General features: G+C 44.4%; 1 protein-coding gene across 2 annotated transcripts in view; it reads left to right on the forward strand.

Annotated features, from left to right (window-relative positions):
• The window catches only part of LOC124400994 (thyrotropin-releasing hormone-degrading ectoenzyme-like), a 46,055-nt gene extending 29,594 nt beyond the window's left edge, over nucleotides 1-16,461 (forward strand). For both annotated transcript variants that reach the window (XM_046872856.1, XM_046872857.1), the window contains exons 10-20: nucleotides 1,908-2,095; nucleotides 5,684-5,772; nucleotides 7,213-7,346; nucleotides 7,618-7,673; nucleotides 9,340-9,487; nucleotides 9,934-10,031; nucleotides 10,452-10,559; nucleotides 13,101-13,268; nucleotides 14,239-14,379; nucleotides 14,457-14,538; nucleotides 14,871-16,461. In XM_046872856.1, coding sequence (XP_046728812.1) covers nucleotides 1,908-2,095; nucleotides 5,684-5,772; nucleotides 7,213-7,346; nucleotides 7,618-7,673; nucleotides 9,340-9,487; nucleotides 9,934-10,031; nucleotides 10,452-10,559; nucleotides 13,101-13,268; nucleotides 14,239-14,379; nucleotides 14,457-14,538; nucleotides 14,871-15,023 — 1,365 coding nt within the window. In that variant the 3' untranslated portion in view covers nucleotides 15,024-16,461. The remainder of the gene's footprint in view (nucleotides 1-1,907; nucleotides 2,096-5,683; nucleotides 5,773-7,212; nucleotides 7,347-7,617; nucleotides 7,674-9,339; nucleotides 9,488-9,933; nucleotides 10,032-10,451; nucleotides 10,560-13,100; nucleotides 13,269-14,238; nucleotides 14,380-14,456; nucleotides 14,539-14,870) is intronic.
• Nucleotides 16,462-19,419: the final 2,958 nt, after the last annotated feature.

The raw sequence follows: 19,419 nt of genomic DNA on the forward strand, positions 1-19,419 counted from the left end.
TAATAACTGATGTAGCATCACCTCTGGTCTTCTCATCTTAGTGTGTGTGTGTGTGTGTGTGTGTGTGTGTGTGTTCACTATACCAAGGAATTTAGCAGAGATGAAGCTCAGGACACATAATTATCAACATGGTCACCATCACCATCATCACCATCATCATCACTATCATCATTATCACTTGTTCCATCATCATCATCATTATCATCATTATCATCATCACCATCATCATTATCACTAGGTCCATCATCAAACTCATCATCATCATCTCTATCATAACGATTATCACCATCATTATCACCACCACGATCATAATCATCATCATCGTTATTGTGATTACCAACATCACGATCATTATCACTATTACCATCATCACTATTATCATTGTCATTACCATCATCCTCTTCATCATTAGCTGTGACTCAGATCAGTGTTGAGGTGGAACTGTGACTCAGATCAGTGTTGAGGTGGAGCTGTGACTCAGATCAGTGTTGAGGTGGAGCTGTGACTCAGATCAGTGTTGAGGTGGAGCTGTGACTCAGATCAGTGTTGAGGTGGAGCTGTGACTCAGATCAGTGTTGAGGTGGAGCTGTGATTAGGATCAGTGTTGAGGTGGAGCTGTGACTCAGATCAGTGTTGAGGTGGAGCTGTGACTCAGATCAGTGTTAAGGTGGAGCTGTGACTCAGATCAGTGTTGATGTGGAGCTGTGACTCTGATCAGTGTTGAGGTGGAGCTGCTGGACTCGTGTTCCTCTCCGTCTGTCTGAGTGAAGATCAGCAGCTGCTACTCACTACATTAAACACAGTGGGACACGGTGACGGAACAGACAGCTGCAGTTTCACCTCTAATTTCCTTCACAGGACTCGAGACTGATTCACATAAATCCCTGAGTCAGAGTCGATTCAGAGTCAATTCTAATGAATCGGTGATTCAGAGTCGATTCTCATGAAGCGCAGAGTCAGAGTCTCAGCGTCAATCTCCAGCATCTCCAGTTCTTGGTGTCCAATCTTTCACATGTCCAATCTTCAACACGTCTAGCTTCAACACGTCAAGTCTATTTTAACATGTTCACATTTAACATATCAAAGCTTTGAGATGTCCACCTTTACCATGTCCAGCTTCAACATGAAAAGATTCAACATATCCAAGCTTTAACACGTCATATACATCTTCAGGTTCAGGTGAATCTGCTGCACTCATGTTTCTCTCTCCGTTTGTGTGCGAGAAGATCAGCAGATGTCCCTCACCACATTAACCACAGCGGGACATGTAGACAGATCAGACAGCTGCAGGTTCACCTCTAATCTGAGAGACTCGGGGTGATCTTGAATTCCTGCTGCATTGACGTTATTACTGCAGAGCCTCCACACACTTCCTGTTCTATCACATCTGTCACATCTGTACCACTGGGTCGACTGCTGGTTGATTGATGTGAGCCACATGAACTTTATGAAATCCTTGTCCTGTTACTGTTTCCTCAGACGCGTCTCCTGATTCACCGCTGTGAGTCGTTTCTTTCTAGGCATCATGTGACCTTCACTCGAGTCATTCTGTTTGAGGAAACAGGAAGCACCAGGAGCAGCCATCAGCTCCATCAGCCATGTTCACGTGGGCGAGAAGAGGAGCAGATGTTCGGTATCACTGAGCGTTAACACCAGCATTGAGTTTAGAGTCCTGTGTGACTCGTTACTGTGGAGAACATCTCCACCTGCATTCAGTCTCTAAGGTTCTCGTATCTTCATGTGAGGAGCATTAGTGATAACAGGTGTGAAGGTTTGTGTGTGTGTGTGTGTGTGTGTGTGTGTGTGTGTGTGTGTGTGTGTGGAGATAAGTTAAATGTGATCCCAATTAGGATCAGACGGTTACTGAGGGAACATCAGCATTTACTGTGTCTTGTTTTGTGCTCCAGGCCATGCGGATGGAAGGGAAGGACCTCAACATAAAGGAAGTAATGGACGGCTGGACTCTGCAGATGGGCTACCCTGTGGTCACCATCACCAGGAACCAGAGCCTGGAGAACACACTCACCATCAGCCAGGAGCACTTCCTGTACGACAAGGACGCCAAGATCCACCACCATCAGCTCTTCAACAAGAGGTACAGGTCCGAATAGTGTACAGTATCAGACCATAAGTACCATCCTGGTTTCTTAGTGAAACCTTCTCCAAATCATCTCAGGTATGTTTAAGCTCTTCATGGGAAATCTGCCTCAGCATCCATGAGTTCTGGGTGGTTTCCAAGTTCCCTTTAGATGACCTCTGGAATCCTGCAGTGTGTGTGTGTGTGTGTGTGTGTGTGTCTGTGCGTGTGGGGAGGAGGAATGGACCTACTGCTGCTGCAGACACATTAGCGTTAGCGTTAGCCCTTATTAATGGTCTCATGAATAATTCAGGAGCTCCTCAAAAAGTCTTTAGGTCTTATTTAAGCTCAAATGCTGGCAGCAGACTGCAGCACACTCGGAATGGTAATGTGATGGAGTGTGTGTGTGTGTGTGTGTGTGTGTGTGTGTGTGTGTGTGTGTGTATGTGAGTGTGAGTGTGAGTGTGTGGGTGCTGATTTTGTAGAGATATGAATAGTTATTGAATAGGTATTGAACAGTGTGTGTGTGTGTGTGTGTGTGTGTGTGTGTGTGTGTGTGTGTGTGTGTGTGTGTGTGTGTGTGTGTGTGTGTGACTCTAATATAAAATGCACTTATCACAATTGCAGTTCACTCAGAGGTTGAAGGCCAGTGGAGATTGTGGCATCCGGCATTGAATATTTTCCCCTTCTGAGGTTGGAGTGATGCTGTAATGCTTTTCTCATAGCTCTCCTGTGATGGTTCTCTTGTGGCTCTCCTGTGATAGTTTTCGCATGGCGCTCCTGTGATGGTTCTCTCATGGCTCTCCTGTGATGGTTTTCTTGTGGCTCTCCTGTGATGGTTCTCTCATGGCTCTCCTGTGATGGTTCTCTCATGGCTCTCCTGTGATGGTTTTCTAATGAGCCTCCTAAGATATTTCTCTAATTGTTCACCTGTAATGGTTCTCACATGGCTCTTCTGTGATAGTTCTCTCATTGCTCCCCTGTGATGGTTCTACCGTGGCTCTCATGTGATGTTCTCTCATGGCTCTTCTGGAATTTGTCTGTCCTTGATCTTGGCTCTTATTGATATGGATCTTATCTCTCCCTGTCTTAAAGTTAATTTCTCTCTGTGCTGTCTCTCAGTGTGCTGGATCTTATCTCTTGCTGTGCTGGATCTTGTCTTATGTGGTCCTGGATCTCATCTCCCTATTTGTCTTTTCTTACAGTCCTGCTGACCAGAAGGTTGTGGATTCCAGTCGCACTTGTATCAATGATCACCACTTTACCTCTCAACTGCTCGGGTGTACTAGTGAGCGAAGTTGGATCTCATCTCATGATTATGATGTATCTGACTCATGATTATAATGTATCCCCCACCCTTCGGGACACCAGGAACAAGTTGATGCAATGTGTCTGCTGAACTGTCCTGAGGAACCAGTGCTCAGCTGCTGTGATTCACACACACACACACACACACACACACACACACACACACACACACTCTGTTTCTGTCTTTTCTTTCATCATTAGCAATTTCTCCTCAGACTTGTCCAAGTTTGACTTTTCTTTTCCTGTCTCTCACCTCTGAAGGTGCTGCTGCTGAGGCTTTCGGCTTTTTTCTGCTCGCTCCAACCAGGAATTTAGCCTGAACAAGTGTACAATCAGTGTGTGATTATTGAACACACTTACACACACACACACACACACACACACACACACACACACACACACACACACTAATAAGAGAGTAATAAAGGAGAATTGCTCATTCATACTGGACAAAATTGCATCGTAATGTAGTTTGTCTCTGGTTCTTCTCATTCACGGTGAGTTCCTGAGCAGCTCGAGGTACCAGGAGCTTTATAAATATACCCCAAGTGTCTTCAGGTGGTCCGGGTGGTCATGCAGGATCTTCCGCAGCCTCCCTGAGGACCTCATTATCCTCCGAACTCTTCTGTTAGAGAGAGAAACAGGGAGGAACTCAGAGAGAGAGTAAGAGTAAAAAATCTTCTGGAGGTTCTTTCGTGAACAGATGATGAAACCAGGTAGGCTACATGCGTAACTGTGGGGTTGTGTTTTCGCACACCAGGAGGATACCTCGCACAATGTCAGGAAGTAAAGGCGTGACGTAGTATCAGATGCATCAGAAGCTTCTTGCCGAGATCTTGCTGAATTCCTGTTGGATCGGTGCTGGAGTTTATTCAGAGTTGCATAACTACACTAGCATTCTGTTGGACGCAGGATAACCATAAGAGCTTGCGAGAAACCCCTGGATAACATGATTCTACAAGGTACATGGTGAAGCCAATTTAGAGAAGGTACATGGTGAAGCTTGATTAGAGAAGGGATATGGTGAAGTGACGGTATATGGTGAAACCTGATTACTGACGGTACATGGTGAAGACAGTTGAAGAAGGTGCATGGTGAAGCCTGATTAGAGAAGGTACATGGCCAGGTGGAGAAGGTGCATGGTGAAGCTCGATACGAGAAGGGATATGGTGAAGTGATGGTGCATTGTGAAGTGACGGTATATGGTGAAACCTGTTTACTGAAGGTACATGGTGAAGGCCAGTTGAAGAAAGTGCATGGTGAAGCCTGATTAGAGAAGGTACATGGTGAAGGCCAGTTGGAGAAGGTGCATGGTGAAGCCTGATCAGAGAAGGTACATGGTGAAGGCCAGTTGGAGAAGGTGTATGGTGAAGCCTGATCAGAGAAGGTACATGGTGAAGGCCAGTTGGAGAAGGTGCATGGTGAAGCCTGATCAGAGAAGGTACATGGTGAAGGCAAGTTGGAGAAGGTGCATGGTGAAGCCTGATTAGAGAAGGTACATGGTGATGGCCAGTTGGAGAAGGTGCGTGGTGCACAAGCTTAATTACAGATGGTACATAGTGAAGCCTGGTTAGAGAAGTATATGGGGAAGCCCAGATGGAGAAGGTACTGTACATGGTGAAGGCCATTTGGAGAGGGTACATGGTGAAGCCTGATTATAGAATTTACATAGTGAAACCAAACTCCAACATCTATTATTGTTCTCCCATGCATCACTAGAAGATAGAGATGATATAACAGGAACATTATGGAGATGGTTGAGAAGCTGGAAAAGCTGAAGAAGGAATCACAGAAGGTGGAGAAATGGCTCAATGAGTTGGTAAGGTCCGATTAAGATGGCCCCGTGGAAGATCTCCAGCGTCTCTCAGACACACACAGACACACACAGACACACACACACACACACACACACACACACAGGGTGGTCTGATCGCAGGAGGACAAAGGACACATAGCTGCAGGGTTTTTATTATTCTGCGCTAACGATGTTGATGACTCAGCGCCGGCTCTTTGTTTTGCACAGAATGTGTGGTGGCAGACAGCAGAACACGAGTGTTTGATTAATGCTGTGTGTGTGTGTGTGTGTGTGTGTGTGTGTGTGTGTGTGTGTGTGTGTGTGTGTGTGTGTGTGTGTGTGTTTTGGAGCTACAACATACACAAATTTATTCTCTCCACAATTTTCCCTCCGTTATAGCTTTCTGAATAAAAATAGGTCTATTTTACTTTGTATTCATTCTTTCCTTCTGTTCGTGTGTGTGTGTGTGTGTGTGTGTGTGTGTGTGTTATGGTGTGTATCAGTTTGCAGTGGCAGATCCCGCTGAACCTCGCTTTGGGAAACTCCAGTGGCACATGGTCTGAGTCTCTCATCTGGATCTCTAACAAAACAGGTAGCTCCATCTCACACACACACACACACACACACACACACACACACACACACACACATGCATCATGGTTAACTCTTTAACCCCACTGTGCTCCAGCACGAGTGGTTAGATATGTGATTTACGGTTTCTCTGAGGGACACAGCAGTTCCACTGAAGACCCTGATCTGATATTCTTATTAGGTTCCTGCTGAGAAGGTTCCCTTCTGTGTCTCCAAGTTCCCAGAATCTCCTCTAACCATCTCTAAATCAGGTCTCTTCTCTATATCGTACAAACACTCATTGCTCACATCTGAAGCTCTGTGGATCTCTGGAGAACCTGGATGAGTTTTTATTGGGAAGCTCTGATGCTTTGTGGAGAACCGTAATAAGTCTTCTTCGTGCAGCTCAGAAGCTCTGTGCTTCTTTAAAAAACTAAATCGGGCATTAATATGAATGGAGTGATGAAAAAGAATGAGTGATGGAGTGACTGAGTGATGAGGAGGAATAGGTGAATGATTGCAGTGATGGAGTGATTGGGTGATGTAAATGAACTGGTAAAGAATTGATTGAGAAAAATAACCAATGGCATGATTTATATATTAACAAATGGTGGAGTGATATGGTGATGTGATGGAGTGATACAGTGATGGAGTGATGTATTAATCGATTGATGAAGTGATACAGTAATGAAGTGATGCATTAATAGAGTGATAGAGTAATGTAGTGACGAAGTGACAGAGTGATACAGTGATGGAATGATGGAGTGATGGATTAATAGAGTGATACAGTGATGGAGTGATACAGTTATGGAATGATACAGTGATGGAGTGATGGTTTAAAAGAGTGATGGAATGATACAGTGATAGTGATGTTTCAATAGAGTGATGGAATGATACATTGATGGAGTGATGTTTTAATAGAGTGAGAGAGTGATGAAGTGATGCATTAATAGAGTGATAAAGTGATGTATTAATAGAGTGATATAGTGATGTATTAATAGAGTGATACAGTGATGGAGTGATAAAGTGATACAGTGATGGAGTGATGTATTAATAGAGTGATGGAGTGATACAGTGATGGAGTGATGTATTAATAGAGTGATGGAGTGATACAGTGATGGAGTGATGGTTTAAAAGAGTGATGGAATGATACAGTGATGGAGTGATGTTTTAATAGAGTGATGGAATGATACAGTGACAGAGTGATGGAATGATACAGTGATGGAGTGATGTATTAATAGAGTGATGGAGTGATACAGTGATGGAGTGATGTTTTAATAGAGTGATGGAATGATACAGTGACAGAGTGATGAAATGATACAGTGATGGAGTGATGTTTTAATAGAGTGATAAAGTGATGTATTAATAGAGTGATACAGTGATGGAGTGATGAAGTGATACAGTGATGGAGTGATTAAATCTGATCTTTCCCTCCACATTTTGTCTTCTCGTTTATTTATAGAGACGCACCGAGTGGGACGTATAGATGAGGAGACATGGTTGCTAGGCAACATCAATCAGACGGGCTACTTCAGGGTGAACTACGACCTCCACAACTGGAGGCTCCTGATCCAGCAGCTGCTGATCAACCCCACAGTACGCAGTTCCTTCTTTCCCTCTCCCCCACTTCCTCCTATGTGTGTGTGTGTGTGTGTGTGTGTGCGTGTGTGCGTGTGTGCGTGTGTGCGTGCGTGTGTGCGTGTGTGTGTGCGTGTGTGCGTGCGTGTGTGTGTGTGTGTGTGCGTGTGTGTAAAACCAGCTGCTGCACTCATTTATCCTCTTTCTCTGCTCACTTTCTGTGTGTGTGTGTGTGTGTGTGTGTGTGTGTGTGTGTGTGTGTGTGTGTGTGTGTGTGTGATCATTGCAGATCATCTCGGTGGAGAATCGAGCAGGTCTGATGGATGATATCTTTACCCTGGCCAGGTGAGTAGAGTGAGACGTCTTCAAACTCTGAGCAGTGTCAGTAAAGAGAAGAAGCTTCAGGACTGATGGATGCTGCTCTGTTCTGCTCTGCTCTCTTCTGCTCTCTTCTGTTCTGCTCTGCTCTGCTCTGCTCTGCTCTGTTCTGCTCTTTTCTGTATTGTTCTGTTCTGCTCTGTTCTGCTCTCTTCTGTACTGTTCTGTTCTGCTCTGCTCTGTTCTGTTCTGCGATGAGTGAAGACAAACACACACTGACACACTGACACTTGTGTGGAGACGAGGCCCGGGCTGCAGCTCTACATTGTGCCGAACGAAAACAAAGTGAGAGAGAAACAAAACTAAGAGAGAAAGTGAGATGAATGGACGAGTGCAGGGATCTGTTCTGCTGTTCATTTCTTCCTTCCTTCCTTTCTTTCTTTACTTCTTTCTTACTTATTTTTCTCTTCCTTCTCTCTTTTCTCTCTCTTTCTGAGGGTGAGAATGGGGCTGAGAGGGTTGAGAGTGAGGCAGCAGTGTTGAGTGTGAGCTGAGGATGGTCCTGAGTTTAAGGTTGAGGGTAAAGAGGTTGAGGTTAAGGGGTAAAGATGTTGAGGTTAAGGGTAAAGAGGTTGAGGGTAAAGAGGTTGAGGTTAAGGGGTAAAGAGGTTGAGGGTAAAGAGGTTGAGGGTAAAGAGGTTGAGGTTGAGGGTAAAGAGGTTGAGGGTAAAGAGGTTGAGGTTGAGGGTAAAGAGGTTGAGGGTAAAGAGGTTAAGGTTGAGGGTAAAGAGGTTGAGGTTAAGGGGTAAAGAGGTTGAGGGTAAAGAGGTTGAGGTTGAGGTAAAGAGGTTGAGGGTAAAGAGGTTGAGGGTAAAGAGGTTGAGGTTGATGTTGAGAGTGAATGTAAGTTTGAGGGTGAGATGGTGACTGAGCTTAGGGTTAAGAATGAGGTTGAGGTTAACTGTGAGTTTGAAGGTGAGAATGGGCTGAGGGTGTGGGTGACACACACACCCACACACAGTTGCTCCTGCAGTTTGCTCCACACCTCCTATTATCTTCTCACTCAGAGTCTCTGAAAAGCCAGCAGTTGTGGAGAGCCAGAGAGAAGACATAGTGAGTTATCTGAGCTTCCAGACGAAGTGTCTGGCTTTTAGATTAAGCTCGAAGAGGAGCTGAAACGTTTCTTCGGGTTTGATCTGTTGCTCTTGGTGTCACTGGGCCGGATTTAATCTTTCCTCTAAGGATTTCATCCTGGGTTCCTCTGATGTTCTACAGATTTGTGCAGTTTGAACAGGACAGAGCATTTACACCACAAGCCACTTTCCAGCACTCTGAAATATAGCTTCACACATCGCTATAAACAGTGTAACGATGGAAAGATTAAGAAATACACAACACGAGCTGTGTGTGTGTGTGTGTGTGTGTGTGTGTGTGTGTGTGTGTGTGTGTGTGTGTGTGTATAAACGTTCTGAATTCCACATGTCTGTCAGAGATGAAGCTGAGCATGAAATGAAGCTATCAGGAGCAAACAGCTGCCATTTTGTTCTTAAACACGACGAGAAGAAGAGTGAAACATTCAGCATTAATACATCGTAGTTACTGTATATGTAAATATATATAAGTATATAGGTGTTTGTGTGTGTGTGTGTGTGTGTGTGTGTGTGTGTGTGTGTGTGTGTGTGTGTGTGTGCAGGGCTGGTGATCTCCCTCAGAACCTCCCACTGCAGATCATCTGTTATCTGTCGAAGGAGGACGAGTTCCTGCCCTGGCATGCTGCGAGCAGAGCGCTGTACCAGCTGGACAAACTGCTGGACCGCACCGAGGACTACAGTCTCTTTAGTGTAGGTGAAGCTCTGTGTGTGTGTGTGTGTGTGTGTGTGTGTGTGTGTGTGTGTGTGTGTGTTTGTTCCATTTGAATTGCCTCGTATCAGGATGTAATTATAATATAATTTTAATTGTTCCCTCGTCTCAGTGAAAGAGCGTGAAGGAGACAAGTGGAGCTAAATTAGCCATAACATTACCTGCTGTGGCACACACACACACACACACACAGACACACACACACTCGCTCTCTCTCACACACATTCACTCTCTCACACACATACACACTCGCGCTCTCTCTCTCACACACACACACTCATGCATGGACGCATGAGGCACACAATGTAAATTGTGCATTTGATAACCAACAGCTTTGTCCTTCCTGCTGATTAATCTGTGTGTGTGTGTGTGTGTGTGTGTGTGTGTGTGTGTGTGTGTGTGTGTGTGTGTGTGTGTGTGTAATCAGAGTTATGTGTTAAAGCAGGTGGAACTGAAGTATCATAAGCTGGACTGGCCGAGAGTGAAATCAGGCGATTCCTTCAAGCAGGCCAGCTTTCATACCAAGTGAGTGTGTGTGTGTGTGTGTGTGTGTGTGTGTGTGTGTGTTTATCTCTTCTCCACCGTTTCTCATCATTTGTCTCTTTTCTTTTTTTATCTTTATTTTGGTTTACTTCTCTTTCTTTATCTAATCCTTCCTCTATTTCTCTTTCTTCCTGTTTATCTTCTTGTTTCACTTTCTCTTTCTCACCTTTACTCCCTCTTTCACTCCCTCCTCCTTTTCCTCCTTTACTTCCTCTTTAACTTTCTCTTTCCTTTTTCTTGTTCCTTCTTTTCTTCCTCTTTCACATTCTCATTTTTTTCATCTTTTACTCATTTACATCCTCCTTTATTTCTTCTTCTTTTTTTTACTTTTCCTCCTTTACATCCTCTTTTTCTTTTCTCCGTCACTTCCTCTTTCACTTCTTTTTTCTCTTCCTCCTTCAGTGAGCTCCAGAGGGAGGTGATCATGTTGGCGTGTAGTTTTGGGAATAAGCACTGTCACCGACAGGCCATGTCCCTCGTCTCCGAGTGGATCTCCAGCAACAAGAACAGGTGCAGGTCTCTCACACACACACACACACACACACACACACACACACACACATGCACAGAAACTTTCCATCAGTTAAGTGTCATTTTTCCCACAAAGTCTGTTCTAAACGTGTGTGTGTGTGTGTGTGTGTGTGTGTGTGTGTGTGTGTGTGTGTGTGTGTGTTTAAATGCCGAGATCTGATCAATGAATCTCTCTCAGTAATCAGACACTAATCACACAAACTCTCACTCTGTCCCTGCCGCCTGCCAGGTTTCCATGGCAACACCTGTTTGTTCATTAAATAGCTTTTTCCCTGAACATCCTAATAAACAAACACAAACACAAACACACACACACACACACACACACACACACACACACACACACTGTAATGGTGTTAGATATGAGCTCCATGTCGAAATCCTGATCAAATCTACAGTTTATCATTAAACATGTCCCTGAGTTTCATCAACAGCAGCATCTCAGTGGAAAGTCCTATGCTGCTGAAAAAGCTGCTTCTTTCTGCCTTCTTCAGTTCAGTTTCAATCAATTCAATTCATTTTTATTTGTTGACAGTGAACATGGTCTCAAAGCAGCTTTACAGAAATAAAGTGGATATGAATTGTATAAAAGAATGAATGCATTGAGTGCCCAAATGTTTGTTTCAAAAGTTTATCCCTAATGATCATACTCCTTCCCCGTTTTGTGTCCTGCTGCCTCCTCCTGCCTCTTCCTACATTCCCCAGCTTCCTCCTGCCTCCTCTTGCCCCCCCCCACCTCTTCCTGCATTACCCTGCCTCCTCCTACTTTCCCTTGCCTCTTGCTGCAGTACCCTGTCTCCTAAAGCCTTCCCCTGCCTCCTGCTATATTACACTGCCTCTTCCCACATTAACCTCCATCCTCCAACAATATCTTGCCTCTTCCTACATTATCCTGCCTCCTCCTGAATTACCCTGCCTCCTCCTTCATTACCCTGAATTACCCTGCCTCCTCCATTACCCTGAATTACAGTGCCTCCACCTTCATTACAATGAATTACCCTGCCTCCTCCTTTATTACCCTGCATTACCCTGCCTCCTTCTACAATATCCTGCCTCCTGCATTTCCTGCCTCCTCCCATATTTTCTTCCTACATTCCCTGCCTCCTCCTGCCTCCTGCCCCCACCCCGCCTCTTCCTGCATTACGCTGCCTCCTCCTATTTTCCCTTGCCTCTTGCTGCAGATCCCTGTGTCCTATGGCCTTCCCCTGCCTCCTACTATATTACCCTGCCTCTTCCTTCATTACCCTGCATTACCCTGCCTCCTCCAAAATGATCCTGCCTCCTGCCCCTTCCTGTATTACCCTGCCTCCTCCTGCCTTCCCTAACTCCTACTACATTACCCTGCCTCCTTCTACAATATTCTGCCTCCTTCTTCATTACCCTGCCTCCCCTGCATTACCCTGCCTCCTCCTACATTATCCTTCTCCTCCTGCCTTCCTCTGCCTCCTCCTGCATTTCTCTGCCTTTTCCTACATTTCCCTGCCTCCTCCTGCCTCTTCCTGCATTTCCCTTACTCCTACATTGCTCTGCCTCCTCCTGCAATACCTTGCCTCCTCCTACATTACTCTGCCTCCTTCTACAATATCCTGCCCCTCCTGCATTTCCCTGCCCCTCCTGCAATACTTCACCTCCTCCTACAATATACTGTCTCCTTCTGCATTACCCTGCCTCTTTCTGCATTACTCTGCCTCCTCCTACAATATACTGTCTCCTCCTATATTGCCCTTCCTTCTTTTGATTCCTCCTGTATCCTCCTACATTGTCCTGCCTCCTCCTGCCTCCCCTTGCCTTTTCTTACATTACAGTGCCTCCCCATTTGCATTTTGCTACTTCCTTCTCTATCCTGCTGCCTCCCTCTGCCTATTCCTGCCTTTTCATGCTTTCTTCTGCTTCCTTTTGCACCTTGCTGCCTGCTCCGTGTAGCCATTTTTCTGTCTGCTTCCTTATACATCTTCTTGCTTCTGCATTTATCTGCCACCTCCTGCTTTTTCTTTGCTCCTCATGCCTTCCTTGTGTTCTTCTGCCTTTCTTAACACCCTTCTGTGCTCTCCTGTCTCCCAATGTCTCCATCTTTGCTCTTCTGCTTTTAACTGCTTTCAATGTTTTCTTGCCTACGCCTGTTTCTTTTGTGATCTCTGGCTTCGGCCAAACTCTTTCTGTGTTCTCCTGACCCCCCCGTGTGTCCTCCTGTCTCCCCCCTGCATACACTGTGTGTATCTTGGAATGGAGTATTGGTATTAATATTAGCTATCTAACTAGCCTAGCATGGTCTCTCGATTAGATTTATTATCATCTGCTTGAGATTTAATTGGTTAGGAGCTCAAAGTGCTTGAGGCATTGCATTTATTTAGTTTTAAATATAAATTATTCAGCTTGCATGCTAACAGCTAAAGCAAATAAATTAGCTAGCAGATTATCATTTGCATAAGTAAAATAAAACACTGAAATATATTACAGTTCTGAGTTCTGGGTGTGGTGTATTCTATGATGTAATACAGAAAGCCCCTCCCCCTTGTGCAGGATTCCCCCGAGCTTGCGTGATGTGGTGTACTGCACGGGCGTGTCTCTAATGGACGAAGACGTGTGGGAGTTCATGTGGATGAAGTTTCACTCGTCCAGCTCCATCTCAGAGAAGAAGGTCCTGCTGGAGGCCCTGACCTGCAGCGACAACACCTTCCTACTCCACAGGTTCTCCTTCCTTCCCTTTCATCTCCTCACATCTCATTACATTCTTACACCTTTCACTCTGTTTTATTCTTCCTTACTTCTATCATTTCTTGCTTTCTACTTTCCTTTCCTTCTATCCTTTCTTTTTCATACCTCCCCTCTACCCAATCTTCTTTTTTTATTCTTACTTCAATGTTTCCCTTTCTTCCATCCACAGGTTCTTCCTCTGCTCATATCTCATCTCCATCTTTTCATCGTTTCATCGATACTTCTCTCATTCCTTCCTTTCTACCCTACCTCCCGTCGTCCCTTACATCCTTCCTTTCCTTCCTACTTCCCACTTTCTTTTCATACTTTCCTTCCTTTCTTCCCTCCCTTCCATAGTTCCATCTATTCTTACTTTCTTCCCTTCCTCTATCTTTTCCTTCCTAGCTCTTTTCCGTAGATCCCTTCCTTCCATCGCTGTTGTTACCGTCTCACTTCCCTTTTACCTTACCCTCTCTCCTCCTTTCATACTTATATATTTCCAATTCATCCCTCTCTTTCCTTCCTTTCTCCTCTTATTTCTCTCTCTCTACCATGCTTTCCTTCCTTCCTTCCTTTCTCCCCTCTCTCTTTCATATTTTCTTTTCATCTTTCCTTTCTTTCTTCCCACCCTCCATGAGTTTCCTTCCTCACTTCCTTCCTTAATTCCTTTCTTCCTTCATTCCTTCCTTCCTTGACCCTTCCTTCCTTCCTTCCTTCCTTCCTTCCTTCCTTCCTTCCTTCCTCCTCCCTCCCTCCCTTTCAAGGTTAATAAATGAAGGAAAGCTGGAGAAGGTGTTGTGCTGTGATCGAGTGATATTCTGAGTGTAATAATTGTGTGTTACATTTTAAATTAAAATAAGTGTGTGTGTGTGTGTGTGTGTGTGTGTGTGTGTGTGTGTGTGTGTGTGTGTGTGTGTGTGTGTGTGTGTGTGTGAATAAAATCACTGCTGCTTGTGTTCTCCAGGCTGCTAAACGCGTCTCTGAACTCGGACCTGGTGCCGGATCAGGACGTGATCGACATCATCATCCACATCGGACGCAACCCACATGCTCGCCATTTAGCCTGGAGATACTTTAGGGAGAAGTGGAACGAGCTGAACTCCAGGTGTGTGTGTGTGTGTGTGTGTGTGTGTGTGTGTGTGTGTGTGTGTGTGTATTGTGACTGACTCTTGTCCTGTGCAGGTTCGGCGAGGCTTTATTTCTAAACTCCAAGTTGATCAGCGGAGTGACGGAGTTTCTCAATACACGGAGAGAACTCGATGAGGTGAAGAAGAAGCGTATACACACACACTCACGCACACACATAAGTACACACACACACACACACACACAAACACACATTTCTCTTCACCTTCACCACATTTAAATAGTTTTGTCATAAGGTTTGTGAATAGATTCAAGATTTCTCTTTACTTTTTACCCCTCCTTCTTGCTTCTTTTGTTTCCTTCCTTTTCCCTACCTTTTCTGTTCCTTTCTTCTGTTTTACCTCTGTTCTCTTTCTTTCATTCTTTTCTTTTTTCCTTCTTTCTTTCTTTCTTTCTTTCTTCCTCCCTCCCTCCCTCCCTTCCTCTCCTCACCCCTTTTGTTTTACCCAGCTGAAGGACTTCCTCCAGACGAGTGCTGCCGGGGCGTCTGCATCTGCGTCTGCGTTCTCTCGAGCGCTGGAGGTCGTCCAGGGCAATGTGAAATGGCACCAGCAGTACAGAGAGCGTTTCTTCCAGTGGCTCAGGAAACCCAGTGAGGGCTAAAAGATCCAGCTGTTGCTGCTGCTGCTGATGTTGTTGTCCGCGTGGAGCCTCGGTGCACTCGTTTACCTCCACGTGACTCCAGGTGACAAGACATGAGGAAAAAGAGCAGACCTGATCTTTACACCCTGTACAACACGGAGCCTTGTTTCCTCCCTGGACAAGAAGCAGCCGGATGAACCGGAAGTGGACATGATGTTTCAGTTGCATGATGCTTGTTCTCTCTTTCTCATTCACCTGAGTTCTGGGTTCTGTTTTTGTTTATGCATGAAGGACAATAGTGAAGTTTGTTTCAGAAAGCAGCAGGTGGACTGCAGGGCATGGTCATGTGATCACGGTAACTGAGTGCTTGTGTTTTGTCATTTCCTGTTTTCTTTCTCAGTCACAAATGTGTTTCCTGAGCACTGCTACTGTACAGAGGGTGGAGGGGGTAATGGGGCAGGGGGGGTCCTTGGGCGCCTAAATGGGAAAGGGGTTGGTTGTCATGGTGACAGATCAGGATTCAGATATTTGTTGCCTTCAGTGGACGTGAACAAAATTTCCAGGCTGAAAAAACAAACGAACGCAAAAGGGCAAATAAGCATACATTTTACTTCTCTTTACCACACCAACTCATCTTTACCACACCAACTCCTCTTTACCACACAACTCCTCTTTACCACACAACTACTCTTTACCACACAACTCCTCTTTACCACACAACTCCTCTTTACCACACCAACTCCTCTTTTACCCACACCAACTTCTCTTTACCACACCAACTTCTCTTTACCACACCAACTCTTCTGTACCACACCAACTCATCTTTTACCACACCAACTCTTCTTTAACCAACAACAACTTCTCTTTACCACACCAACTCATCTTTTACCACACTAACTCTTCTTTAACCCACACCAACTCCTCTTTACCACACCAACTTCTCTTTACCACATCAACTTCTCTTTACCACACCAACTCCTCTTTACCACACCAACTTCTCTTCTACCCACACCACACGCTCTACTACATTGCTTCTGTTAACACCATAACTTATATCCTTTTCCAATCAAATTTATCATTCAGTGGAAAAAAAGATCATTTTTAAGTTTCAAAAATTCTCTCTCTCTCTCTCTCTCTCTCTCTCGCTCTCTCTCTCTCTCTTTCCACACATCTGATACCGAAAAAACCTCAACAGTGTCAGCTTTACCTCCAACTCTCACAAATCGCTGAAACTGGAGACTCCTTTCTCATACAAGCTGTTGCCATAGAAACAAGAAACCTTGCTGTTAGATAAACCTGATCAACACCTGACCAATCAGAAGTGGGATGAATATTCCTAAGCCACACGTATTACCAAGTACCAGACCAGCCTTTTTCCTTTGCACTGTGTTTATGAAACAAAAGAAAAAGTTCTTCTGTGTTGTGGAGGAAATAAACTTCGTTCTGTTGGAACACAGCAGATTACAATGGATTCACTGATTCTGTGTGTGTGTGTGTGTGTGTGTGTGTGTGTGTGTGTGTGTGTGTGTGTGTGTGTGTGTGTGTGTGTGCGCAGAACAGAATAATTTATTTTTATCATTGAAAAGTCAAGAAAATGAAAAGTCAAGTCAAATCAATATTCGAAAATATGAAGTATCTGCCTGCACCATCAAATGCAGCACAAACATGCAGGAAACCTCCACCATCATGCTTCACTGTTGCCTTCAGACTCTCATTATTGTATCTCTGTCCAGCACTTCAGCAAACATCCTGCCTCCTACTACAGATAAATATTTAGATTTTGACTCATCAATCCAGAGCTGCCATTTGTCTGCACTACTTCTACACAATCTTAATGAAGACCACTTTTGGAAAGACTTCATCATTAAATTGGGGGTACCTAGGCTACCTATATAGTTTTTTGCTGATGGAACTGCTGGACATCTGATCTTGAAGTAAAGTAAGCATTATGGTTTTATCTGTTGCATTTCTTTGGCCAACCACTGCATATACACTTTTCAACATTGCCCATTTTTTGTGCTTTCAAAATAGCTTGAAGAGCACATCTCAAAATAGCTTGAAGTGCACATCTCAAAATAGCTTGAAGAGCACATCTTACAATACACAATCTGCTTTAAGATCTTTGTCTGGGAAAGACCTTGCTGATGCTGTAGTACTACAATGCATCTTGTTGCTGTGCCCAGTCTTGCCATGGTGTGGAAACCTGGTACATGAGGTCTTCCACAACCTCACCTTAGTAGCAGAGTTCTTTACCCAGTTCCTCAACCAGTTTGAAGCACCTACACAGCTCTTTCTGTTTAGGTTGATAAATCGGATTCAACTTACTTATAAAACTGAAGATCATTAGCAAATGCTTGATCTGAATCTGATCCTAAACCTTTGACAGCGTATTGGACGGGTAACAAAAGTATTTGGACACCTGGCTTTTCCAGTCATATGTGGTTATTCACCAAATTGTCACTAATTTGGGGGCACAAATCCAGCTACATGAACACTTCATCCCAGGTCTCCTCAACTCTCCTACATCAGGACTTGATTTTGTGGCTGAATGAATCTTAACAAATCTACACAAAATCTAGGGAACATCTTGTCAAAAGAGTGAAGGTTATTATATTGGGAAATGGAGACTAAATGGGATGTTCAAAAGAAGCACATACATGTAATGGTCCACAAACATCTTGTTCATCAGAAGTTCCCTCTTGAACACCAGAACCGATTTCTCTGTAGCAATGAAGTGAAAGTAAGTTTTTATGAGGTTTACAAAGCACATTTTTTCCCAGAGGCGTGTGTGTGTGCGTGTGGAACATGCCGGACTGGGAGTCGACATCGTTACAACTTGCAAAATGAAGGCTTACAAGGAACCAGAAACACAGCATATGGGTAAACCCTCAGGGGGCTGAGGAAACTCCGGCAGCATTGGTGAGAGTTTTCAGGAACATGGGATGGAGAAGAATGATTAGGAATTTTTCCTCAATAAAGAAAACATGGATGCCTCACACTTCATTTTTTCTTGGATTTCTTTATTACACCATCAGAAGAATCCAGCTGTTCCTATCCACACAGGAACTCAGGTTCTTGCTCAGTTCCTCATCATCTCCCTAACATCAGTGCTTCAGCTCTGCTCTCTGAAACACCTCTAAACTCTAAAACTGATCCAGAATGCAGCTGCATGACCACATTCATCATCCTCTACCACTCTATCACTCATCCCTCCATTCTTTACCACTCATCCCTCCATCTTCTGCAACTGCACAACTGATCCCTCCATCCTCTATCACTCCATTTCTCATCCCTCCATCCTGTACCACTGCTCCACTCATCTCTACATCCTCTACCACTGCTCCACTCATCTCTACATCCTCTACCACTGCTCCACTCATCCCTTCATCATCAACCACTCCAACACTTATCCCTCCATCCTCTATCACTCCATCACTTATCCCACCATCCATCAGTGGAGCAGTAGTAAAAGATGGAGGGATGAGTGATGAAGTAGTAGAAGATGGATTCATGAGTGATGATGGATGGAGGATTCCAAACCTTCTCCCAGAGGAATACAGCTCTTATCTGTGACCTCTGATGCAAAGAAGAAGTGAGATCACAAGTGGGTGAATGAACGATCGTAATTCTGGGAGAAACATTAGGAAACTTTTTTTGCACTGACATTTCAGAGACTGAAGCGTCGTCGTGGACCATTAAATCCCCTCCCCCGAGTGGCCATGCAAATCCTCCACATTTACAATCAGACCACATTGATATTTAAATCAACGACGTGCTGAAATGGATTCCGTCTTATCACAAAGCTTTGTTCCCTTGTGTGTGTGTGTGTGTGTGTGTGTGTGTGTAAGAGAGAGAGAGAGAGAGAGAGAGAGAGAGAGAGAGAGAGAGAGAGAGAGAGAAGAAGAAGAAGAAAAAGAAGAAGAGGAGGAGAATAGACATTTTGAAAAAGTCTGAAAGGATTAAATGACAATAAAAAAAAAACATTTAACAGACATATGGAATGAGGGCTAGCTGTGTGTGTGTGTGTGGGGGGGGTGATTGTGTGAGTGTGTGAGTGTGAGAGAGAAAGAGAAACGAGAGAAGGACAAACAGGTGTATGGATGAAATGAAAGAGGTGTGTGTGTGTGTGTGTGTGTGTGTGTGTGAGTGGGTGTAAGAGAGAGAAACTAAAGAATTACAAACAGGTGTATATATGAAATGAAAGGGGTGTGTGTGTGTGTGTGTGTGTGTGTGTGTGTGTGTGTGTGTGTGTGTGTGTGTGAGAGAGAGAGAGAGAGAGAGAGAGAAACAAGAGAACAAACAGGTGTATGAAAGAAATGAAAGGTGTGTGTGTGTGTGTGTGTGTGTGTGTGTGTGTGTGTGTGTGTGTGAAAGTTCAAACACTCTGCACCAGCAGTGCCTATAAACACACCACACA

This window comes from Silurus meridionalis, chromosome 18, assembly GCF_014805685.1.
Source record: "Silurus meridionalis isolate SWU-2019-XX chromosome 18, ASM1480568v1, whole genome shotgun sequence".
Classification (NCBI taxonomy): Eukaryota; Metazoa; Chordata; class Actinopteri; order Siluriformes; family Siluridae; genus Silurus; species Silurus meridionalis.